Source organism: Panthera onca, chromosome B1, assembly GCF_046562875.1.
Source record: "Panthera onca isolate mPanOnc1 chromosome B1, mPanOnc1 haplotype 2, whole genome shotgun sequence".
Taxonomy (NCBI): Eukaryota; Metazoa; Chordata; class Mammalia; order Carnivora; family Felidae; genus Panthera; species Panthera onca.
This window is the reverse complement of record NC_138342.1, coordinates 33,670,449-33,681,553: the sequence shown is the minus strand read 5'-3', so window position 1 is coordinate 33,681,553 and position 11,105 is coordinate 33,670,449. Positions and strand designations below refer to the sequence as shown.

At 40.8% G+C, this 11,105-nt stretch overlaps 1 protein-coding gene across 3 annotated transcripts in view; it reads right to left on the bottom strand.

Annotated features, from left to right (window-relative positions):
• Positions 1–11,105, bottom strand: part of CHRNA9 (cholinergic receptor nicotinic alpha 9 subunit) — a 38,314-nt gene that overhangs the window by 1,362 nt on the left and 25,847 nt on the right. For all 3 annotated transcript variants that reach the window (XM_060655181.3, XM_060655183.3, XM_078446178.2), the window contains 3 exons: positions 10,956–11,101; positions 9,871–10,025; positions 2,336–2,868 (listed from right to left, as the gene is read on the bottom strand). In XM_060655181.3, coding sequence (XP_060511164.1) covers positions 2,336–2,868; positions 9,871–10,025; positions 10,956–11,101 — 834 coding nt within the window. The remainder of the gene's footprint in view (positions 1–2,335; positions 2,869–9,870; positions 10,026–10,955; positions 11,102–11,105) is intronic.

Sequence of the window (11,105 nt, the reverse complement as noted above, 5' to 3'; positions counted from 1 at the left end):
TAACAGGATAGAAATTTAGAATACAATAAAATAATATTATAAATAGCTGTACAATAATATATTTGAAAACCTAAATGAAATTTCTAGAAACACATAAGACATCAAATTTAGCATAAAAAAAAGGAATAGGAAAGCTCCAGAGTTGGTTTTATAGATGAGTTTTACCAAACTTTTACAAGTTAGTGCATGTCTTATATAAGTCTTACCATGTCAAGTTGTTCCAGAAATAGAAAAAGAGAAAACTGCCTATCTCCTATTATGAAGTCAATTTAGCCTTGATTCCAAAAATAACAAGAAAGGAAATATTAAGGTCATTTTACTTACAGATGTATTTGAGAAAGTCCTATAAAAATTATTAGCTAACTAAATCTAATAGTATCTTAAAATGATAATTCACCATGATAAAGGAGGGTTTAACTCAACATCAGAAAACCTAATGCACTATATTAATGGGGTAAAGGAAAAAGCTCAGATGATAATCTTAACAGATGAAAACAATGTACTTGATAATTTCATCATCCACTCATTATTTGTTAAGAGCTCCAAGTAAACTCAGAATAAATGGGACCTGTCTTAATATGCTAAAGACTATGGGCCAGAAGCTTAGATCCAATACTATACTTCTTCAGAAAACTTAAACACATTTTTATAAGATTAGAAATGTATTTCATAGGTGCTGCAAATGACACATTGTAATAGTTAATAAACATGCTCAAGATCTGTGTGCACCTTTCCTAGAAAGGAATTATTTCCTAGAAAGGAATATTATCACAGACACAGAATAAGTAATGTTGCAAAATTTCTGAGACACATCCCAAGACTTCTCTCTTTAAAGCTTTAGTCAGCTTTCCGTTGAATGTCACTTGTAAAGAAGAAAGAGAGATCTGCCAATTGTTCTCGCCTCAAATAAGGTTGTGATTAGAGGTCATCACTGTCAATCATTTCTGTCTCAGGAGAGGTAATAGAAATGCCAATACACTTCTTCCTCTTTATTAGTGGTGTGGGGTGGGGCAGAGAGAACTCTCTGTGTCTATTTCTCAAAAAGGTGAGTGTGTGTGTGTGTGTGTGTGTGTGTGTGTGTGTGTCCGTGTGTACATGCATCTATGTTTTTTGCTCTCCAAACAGGGAAACCAACATAGCAATGTCTGAATATTGGGTAATATTGGATTCAGTAGAGGATAAAAGGGCAGTACAACATCGCTTTCATATTGGTCTCTAAGTCTCTAGGTGTCCTGAAATTTCTCCTAATTGTCTACTTTAAAGAACCAGAAATTAGGTCTAGCCTCTGATTCTGGGAAGCATCTATTACAACAGCAAGTCATTGAGACAGATGTGTTGGAACTGAGTAGGACCCTGGTGGCAGGGTGCAGGTAGGAAAGGTGTTAGGAGGGGCCTCAAAATGAGGTAAGGAAAAGAAGGGGAGGCAGGGATGGGTAGTCTCTTTCCACGTCTATCCTTAGAAGGACATTTTATTAGAGCAGAGTATTGAAAATGTGGCCTATCCTAGAATCACCTTAGATTCCCAACTCTTGCCCAAGATTGCTAAATCCAACTCTTTAGATGTAGGAATCTACATTTTAACAAGCTCTCCCATATCTACTATACCCAATAAAGGCTAAAGATTATTCTCTTAAGGGAAGATGATGGGCTTAAAAATAGTCAGCCATTTCTATCATGTTTCCAGTCTTTCCCAAGAAGAAATCCCTTGTGATGTGAAAAGATAATAATAGTCACTACTTACTGGATACTTACCATATGCCAGCTCCTACCCTAACCAATGACACAATGAGTAGCGATTACACAAAATTTTCAGGTGATGAAACAGAAACTAAAAGATGAAGTAACTTGCCTAAGATTGATCATTAAGAAATGAGTGGTGAGATCAGAGTTCAAGTGCAGATTTCTTTAACTTCAAAATCATGGCCTTAACTTCTAAGTCAATGAAACAGAAAGTGCATCAAAATCACCCAGAGGCCTTGTTAAAACAGATTGCCAGGATTTGCTCCCAGAGTTTCTAATTCAGTAGTCTGGGTGGGCCCTGAGAATTTGCATTTTAAAATGATGCTGCACTGTGGGTCCAGGGACCATGCTTTGAGAAGCACTGCTCTAAACTATATTACCTCTCATTTCCCTTTTGTGTAAACCCGGAGGCCATAAGACTAGTTTTGGAAAACAGCCATATCTGTTTTCAAAGATGCCAACTGAAGACACTAAATGAAGTATGTGACAGCCTGTGTTGAATCTGAGGTTGACCTAACTGTTATGAGTATAAAGGAACAGGTACAATCCCAGTCACTACAAAGCTAGTCTCAAAGTGTGAGACACTTGAACTCACCTATCAGAGGTACATTTTCTGAGGCTGGCATGATCTCTGCCACCATGAGCTGAAATACAGTCATGGCCAACAGGATGGTCACTCCCAAGGAGACCTTTTCCCCAGAGGCTGCTGGGAGATAAAAACTCAAGGGAGCCAGAAAAGATATGAGGACGCATGGGATAAGGAGGTTGACAATATAGAATGAGGACCTCCTCTTCAGAAGGAGAGTGAATGTCACATCTGGGTAAGGCTCAGAGCAGCAGCCATAGGAGATCACATTCTTCACAGCAGGCATGCCATGGACCTCCCACTCCACATCTTCGATGAAGTCAGAGAGGTCTCCACTGTCTAGGGCATTGAATATGTCCACCTGGTTGCCATTGTAGGTCCAGGAACCAAAGGTCAGATTGCACTGCTGGTTATCAAAGGGGAAATAGGTGACATCCACTACACAGGAGCTTTTGGTGATGGCTGGTGCATCCCAGGTGATTAGCCCATCATACCGCAGAACCACGTTGGTGTTCACAGGCTCAGAAGATTCGTCATCAGCCCTGGAGACCAGAGGAGGAATATGAAAGCTGCTGGTCAAGAGAACTCATCAACTCCCTCACTCCAAATAGCTCACGGCCCTGTGGCCATCACTTCAGTGCCTCTGGCAATGGGTCACCATTCTCCCTGTCACCCTGGCTGAAGGTCAGAACCAATTCCAATTTGCCCCTCTCCTCCATCTCCTGTAACTACTCAGGGCCAACTTCTCCGGGATTCTTCCTTTAAAGCATCTCTGCTCTATGTCCTTTCCTCTTCATTTCCAAAGCCAGTTTCTTAGTCCAGGTATAATGATTCAAGCATCTAGACAAAAAGTAACCCTGTTGAGGCTGAATTCTAACAGGGAGGCCTGCTTACCTGATTTTATTGACCTTGGACACAAGAATATTAAAATAGCCTTTTGTTGCGATTGGAAGAGTTGTACATGTTTATCGTAGAACATTTGAAAAACGCAGACAAAAATTCATTTACCCATAACCTAAGAAATAATAATTTATTCTAGGTATATCTTCTTTTTGCTTTATCAACATTTATGCCTGGGTACAGAATTTCTATTTTCCTTTAGAGAGTCACTTTTTCTACCACCATTAGAAGGCAGATGAAATGTTCATCAAGGTGCCCCAGCCTCCTCTGGCCAAGGGCTAGATCCAACTGATTCACTCTCCCTGGAGTTTAGATCTTATGTAGAGGGACCCAAAGACCAAAAACAGTCGCCCTGGTGGTGCTTCCTAATAAAACAAACCAGCTCAGGAGTCCTTGCTTCCTCAAACTCTAGAGCAGTCTCAGGGTGTCCTTTCTAAAAACTGGTCATTGATTTTTCCCCCTTTATTTTTAAAAAATGTTTATTCATTTTTGAGAGAGAGAGACAGAAACAGAGACAGAGCACAAGTTGGGGAGGGGCAGAGAGAGAAGGAGACACAGAATCCCAAGCAGGGTCCAGGCTCTAAGCTGCCAGCCCAGAGCCTGACATGTGACTCGAACTCAGAAACCATGAGATCATGACCTGAGCCAAAGTCAGACACCGACTGAGCCAACCAGGTGCCCCTTTTCTTCCCCCTTTAATTCAATGAGCTGCACCATGCCCTTCCAACAAACCCCTTTTTTCACAAAGTAGTCAAAGTCAGTTTTCAATGCTCACAACCTTAACTGATACGTTTCTACTCATATTTAATGCGTATTTTCCAGTCTCCCTTATAATTTTTTCCCTACAAAACATATTATGGTTAAATGTAATGTGAAAGGCATCCTGGATTGGATTCTGGAATAAAAAGCCCATTTGTGGAAAAACTGGTGAAATCCAATAAAGTCTGTAGTTTAACTAATAACATTGTATTAGTTTTGACAAATGTACTGTTATATAAGATGTAACATCAGGGGAAGCTAGGTGAGGGGTATATAGGAACTCTGCACCATCTTTGCAACTTTTCTGGAAATCCAAAATTATCCTGAAATAAAAAAATTATTTTAGCATAAAAAGGATGATACAAAATTTAAAATGTGGTTATTCATTCATATTCTCCTGCAACATTATTTTCACGGCTGATAGTTTTCCTTTATATTCCATTATATAGAGATGCCATACTTATTTAACCCATCTGTTGATGCTCAACATTGTCAGTTTCCATGATTTGCATTTATAAACAATGCTGTAGTGAATGTCCCTGTAATTGAATCTTTGCATTTATCCACTGACTCTTTTCTTAGGTTAAATTGCTAGAAGAACATGTGCTGGATCAAAGAACTGGCATGTTTTAAAGTATTTTTTTCCACTTCTTAAAAATTGGGCACCACAACATTAATTGTAATGGTCTGAAGTGGACCAAATCAGACCATTATAGTTAACCTTGTGGTGCTCAAATTTTAATGATGGCCTTTAATGAGGGTTTAGAGAGGAGGATCTTTAGAATGGGTCTTTGTGAAGATAACAAGCTGAAGTCATTTGAAAATCCATGAACCTATCCTCTGTAACAATGAGAAATGTATATAGTTAGCTAAATGAGAAGTGAGAACTATGTGTGAACAGAGAATATCACTCACCCATCCTGCCTTCTTGGTATTGGAGGAGAGAATCTCAGGATCAGAGAGAATCTCTTTGGACATTTCCAAAACAAAAAGAAGCCCCCGCTTTCTTTCCAAGGCTAACTTCCTTTCCGATACTGTGATTCCTGTCCTCCCAGGTCTCCTTCAGGATTCTGCATCTCTTGGTTCTCCTTTTTTTTTTTTTTTTTAATGTTTATTTATTTTTGAGAGACAGAGAGAGAGAGAGAGTGGAGGAGGGGCAGAGAGAGAGGGAGACACAGAATCCAAAGCAGGCCCCAGGCTGTGGGCTGTCAGCACAGAGCCTGACACAGGGCTTGAATCCATGACTGTGAGATCATGACCTGAGCCAAAGTCGGATGCTCAGTAGTCTGAGCCACTCAGGTGCCCCTCTCTTGGTTCTTCTTATTCTATATCATCTAAACCTTTCCCAATGCTGTTCCATGAAAGGGCGGGCCTACGCCGGCCGACTCCATCTTGTTCTGTGTCCTTCACCTTGACCGCGCCTCCTCCCCTTGAGTAACCTCCCACTCACCTGCCTAACAGGACTCCGACCCTTCCCCAGACCCTTCCACAGCCAATCGGCTGAGGCCACGGCCATTACCTCACCAACTGCCCCTAGGCCCCAATAAAACCTTTGTCCTTTTGAAACTCACTCTCTCTCCCCGGTATCTCACCGCTGCATCGGTGCAGGTAGGGGATTGAGCTCGAGCTAGCTCGAATAAAGGCTCTTTTGCTTTTGCATCAGACTCGGCTACCTAGTGGTCTTTGGGGATCACAAATTCTGGGCATAACATTCCATAGTCTCTCCTACCAGCTTTCCTTCCTCTCAGGCACTTCTCACTTCCCGCCTCTTTTTCTATACACTGGAAGTGATACATGTTGCTGTCACTTCCCCACCTTGCTTTTATTCTTACAGTTTGGCTTCTTCCCAATGTGTCCTCTTTCAAAGGTCATTCATGACGCAAACAGGCAAATATAAAGACGTATTCTAAATTCCTATCCTGTTCAATTCTTCCCAAACATTTCACACTGTAAGTTTCTAGACATCCTTAATTCCCTGTGGTTTCTATGCCACAACTCGCTCTCACATCTTTTTCCACCCTTTTAGCCATTTCTTCTATATGTCTTCTTTAAATGTCTTCAGTGAAGAGTTTCACCAGCTTTATCCACAGTCATTTTCTTTCCTTCCTTGAGTAGTTCTATAAGGGCTCAAAGGGCTTTTGGTATCTCTATCCCTGACCTTCTTTCCAGGTTTAAGAATTGCCTTTTCAGTCTCTTCATTGGTTGTCTCCATGTGGATGTTCCTTTGGCCCCCCAAACTGAATAGATCCCACACCAAACTCATCATTTTTTCCCTCAAACCTGTTCCTCTTCCCCTCCTTTACTTCTAAACTCATCTAACAAGTTTGCCATTTTCTCAACCACCTAGATGACTTAAGCAAGCCCTAATGCTAAATTCTAGACAAAGTTTGTCCACATATGATAAGGTACCCAATTCCTTACTAGGTCTAAAACAAGTGTTAACATGGCCCACTGAAACCCAACCATTAGGGTCACCTGGCTATCTCAGTTGGTGGAGCATGCGACGCTTGATCTCGGGGTTGTGAGTTTGAGCCTGACATTAGGTATAGAGATTACTTAAAAAAAAATTGGGGGGCACCTGAGTGGCTCAGTTGGTTGGGTGTCTGACTCTCGATTTTAGCTCAGATGATGATCTCATGGTTCATGAGTTCTAGCCCCCGCATCACATGGTCAGCGTGGAGCCTGCTTGGGATTCTCTCTCTGCCTCTTTCTCTCTCTGCTCCTCCCCCACTCATGCATGCACTTTCTTTCCCTCTCTCAAAATAAACAAATAAACTTAAAAAAAAAACAAAAATTAAAAAATCTTGAAAAAAAACCAAACCCAACCATTAGAACTCTCTCATGGGGCATCTGGGTGGCTCAGTCAGTTAAGCTTCAGAGCCTTGATTTTGGTTCAGGTCATGATCTCAGTGTTGGTGACATCAGGCTCCCATGTCAGGCTTAGCACTGTCAGCCAGGAGCCTGCTTGGTATTCTCTCTATCCCTCTCTCTCTGCCCCTCCCCTGCTCTCTCTTGCATATCCTCTCTCTCTCTTTCTCTCTCTCAAAATAAATACATGAACTTTAAAAAAAAAAAAGAACTCTCATAATAAATGTACATTCAGAATTTCTATAATTCAGTCTTTACCCAGTGTAATGTCAGGAATCCTTGTAGCCTTTTGTACTAACCATTATATTGGCCATATACTTAGACTAAACAACCTTACTAGAACTCTGAGCCAAAATTTATTTATTCTTTTACTGATCTGGTAACAGAGCCAGTATCTGCTTGAATAACTATATTGCTAAAGAGCTCACTATCTTTTGGGAACATTCATTGCTCAAGTTATTCGTTATGATTATTTTTTAAACTGTTTATCTTCCCTTTAACTTTTAATAGTTCTTGGATTTTAGAGCAATTCTCTCTTTTCTTTACCTTATTTTCTCCTTGGTTGACTAACATAGCTATCAAGTCTTCCCAAGGATTTCTTGCTTCCAAACTAAGTATCAACAAATTCAACTGCTCCTCACATGAAGTAACTTCCAGACCAATAACCATCCTGAACACACCCTAACAAGTGTAGCCCTGTGGGTTCAGGCACCAGTGGTGAATCTAGATGTTAAGCATCTTCCTGCCCAATCTATATTTATCACAACTGATTGGATCACTACCATATACTCCACTTTCCTCTCCCACCACCACTCAGAAAGCCTATTTTGTGGTCTACAAGGTTGTGTACTACCTTCTCAGAAATAATAAGAATATTATATCTGGGATCAGAAGAGTCTGCAGGTCCAGGGATTCAGCTAGAAGGGCCAGGGTCAGGAAAATGGCTATGACCAAGGTCCCTTCTTTGCCTGATCCTATAACTCTCTTCTATTCTCATTTCAACTGGGTATAGGAATGCAAATGGCATCCAACCATAACTACATTTAGAGTTTCCTCTAAGTAATAAAATTCTGACATTACTGAGAAGGAGAATGCAAAGCAGAATAAAGGATCTGAAACAGAACTATCTGGGACAGGAAGGCAGAGAAGACTGAAGAGTCAACCCAGAGGAATAGAAAAGAGTTGATTAATCAACATGGTGAAAAGATTCCCTGAAAGGGACAGGGAATAAAACTCACACACCTCAAGGCCAATGATCTGGGAAGAAAGGGGGAGGGGAGAATGGGGATAGAATTTAGGAAAGCCACAGTAGGTTTGTATGAGCTCATGAGCACACAACTGGCTTCTGTAACAACAGGGGACTGGGGTAGGTCTAACTTAGGTTACCATGCAAGCTTGCAAAGAAGCACGTCAGTAAGAGTTGCTCACACCTTTAGCCAATCAAAGCAGAGGGAGGAGAAGAACTAGCACTCTACTTTCCAGGAAAAACTGTTAGAATTGATAGGATACTGATAATGATCTATGTAAACTATATTCTCTGATTACCTGTGCCCTGTGAGTGAGAGGAACTAATGGACAATGTGGCTCATTCTCTTGCCTTCTGTGTGTGTGTGTGTGTGTGTGTGAGAGAGAGAGAGAGAGAGAGAGAGAAGAAACTGGACTAATAAAGCACTAACACATGGATGTTGTCTTGCTTGAAAAGAATACGGAAGATCCCCCTGGCCACTCAGAATGGAGAAAGGTCAGCAGGATAGGTACTACAACTCAATAGGTCATGTCCCTTGGATGAGTTCTCTGAGTTGGCTGCCACTCACCAATGTTTCTTCCTGAAGGGAAACTCATGTGCACTAGAAGGCTGAGTTTTCAGGAGAGCTCCCCTGAACTGCCCCTCATTCACCCTGTTCTGAGTCAAAGAGGAACCTTTCCCAACCCACAGAACTTGGGTTCCAGAATAAAAAGAGAGAAGCTCCTTCGAAATAGGTGGAGCTACTGAACATGAACTGTGATAGAGCAATGTGGTTCCTTCTCAAAGTGTGGTCCATGAACCAGCAGCACTGACATCTAAAGCTTACAGAAATGCAGAACATCAAATTCTATCTCAGACCTACTGAATCAAAATCTGTATTTTCACAAGCTCTTCAGGTGATTTATGTGCACTTTACAATCTGGGAAACATAAACCGTACCTACCGGTTTTCTCAAGGTTCCTAGCTCTGAAATCAGGAAAAGGCCAACTGATGATCTTATGATCTAGTTTATCTTCCACTGCAATGTCCGAAATCCACAGGTCAGCTACTAGCTGGCCCATTCTGATTTAATCTTAGTAGTATCACTGTTACTGATACATGATCTTGGAGAAGGGAGCACAACTATTATGGGTTGAATTGTAGCCCTCAGAAATGAATATGCTGAAATCCTAGCCCCCAGCACCTCAGAATGTAAATTTGGAATAGGGCCATTGCAAATGTAATTAATTAAGACAAGGTCACACTGGAGTAGGGCAGCCCCTAATCCAACACAACTTTTGTTTTTATAAAAGGGAAAAAATGGACATAGACAACACATTGAAGAACGGCATGTGAAGAGGAGGGCAGAGGTCAAGGTGATACTTCTACAAGTCCAGGGAAAACAAAGATTGCCAGCAACCACCAGAAGCTAGAGGAGAGGCATGGAAAATATTCTCCCTCATAGCCTCAGAAGGAACCAACCTTGTACTTCTAGCCTCCAGAACTGTGAGCTAATATATTTCTGCTGTTTAAGCCACCCAGTTTGTGGTACTTTGTTACGGCACCCTAGGAAACCAATACAACCTATAAAATCGTTTCTCATCCAAAAGGGGAACGTAGCTCTAAGCTTTTATGACCCATTATTATATTACCTAAGATTCTATGACCATGATTTCAGGGTCTAGATACATGAATTGGTACTTCATGCATGTTTTAAATATCTTTTTTCATTATGTTTCAATTCTGTTAAATCAGCAAGTTCATTCCCAAGTAATGACTGACTTGTACTTACTTGTTATATAGGACAATATCTGGCCTCCATACCAGGTCACTGGGGATCCTGATGGAATCCAGTCCATCATACTGGTCTCGATCCCACGTGAGATATGCATCATGCCAGATTTGGCGGATCCATAAATAGGCAGTCAGAATCTGGTTTCTTTCATCCTGCACAAGTAACCATGATAGAACTCTGTCCAGTAGACACCTCAACCAAATGCCTTCCATCTCTAGAACACTTGTTCCTTGCAACAGAAATTCCAAGGGCACAAATCTACTTTCATTAAATAAATGAGAGCTTTTCTAGTCTAACCCTTTGACTGACTGCCAAGGCCATATTTTTTTCTACTTAATTTACTGTTCTGAATGTAAAGTGGACAAATGTTGAAGCCATCAGATCTTTGCATGGATCAACAGCCCAAATTTCTCTGAAAATTGATCAACTGATGATTCACTTGAATGAGAAAGTCAGAAAATATCTATAATATACAGAAGAAAGTCTTTCAAGTTTCATAACTTTGTGTAATTAAACGCATATAAGCACTGAATAAGATACGCCATCTTAAAACACTACCTTTCTTTAAAAAAAAAAAAAACAGGAATAAAATTCATGTAACATAAAACTCACCATTTAGCCCTCTTAAGATGTATGATTCAGTGGATTACAATGTTGTACAACCATTACCGCTATCTAATTCCAGAAAATTGTTGTCAGCCCAAAAAAGAAACCCTATGACCATCAGGCCATCACTCACAAGTCTCCGGTTCTTCAACAGCCCCTAGCAACCACTACTCTGCTTTTTGTCTCTATGGTTCTGCCTATTTTGGACACCTCATAGAAAGGGAATCCTACAATATGTGACACCATCTCTGTCTAGATGATCAAGACTTACTCTTAATGGCCAGGATCAGGTAACATTTAGTGAAATTACTTTTGTAGAGAGCACCTCTCCTTGGTATTCCCTCCCTCCGCCAGCTTGCACATGTTGCTGTCTGTTCTCACTCCCTCTCAAATTCTGGGTAAGACATCTCTGTGGAAAGCACTGTTAGCTTCATCCTTAGCACCATTTCAAAGAGTCACCACTTTATGTTACTTACCATGTCCTTAATCTGAGAAAGTGTAATCTGCAGGGTGACATTCAGGACTTTATCTGTATCTTCTACTGGACGAAGAGCATTGGAATAATCTTCAAAAAGGTCATTAAACAATTTCTGAGCATATTTTCCATCTGCTGTTTCTACAGCTGC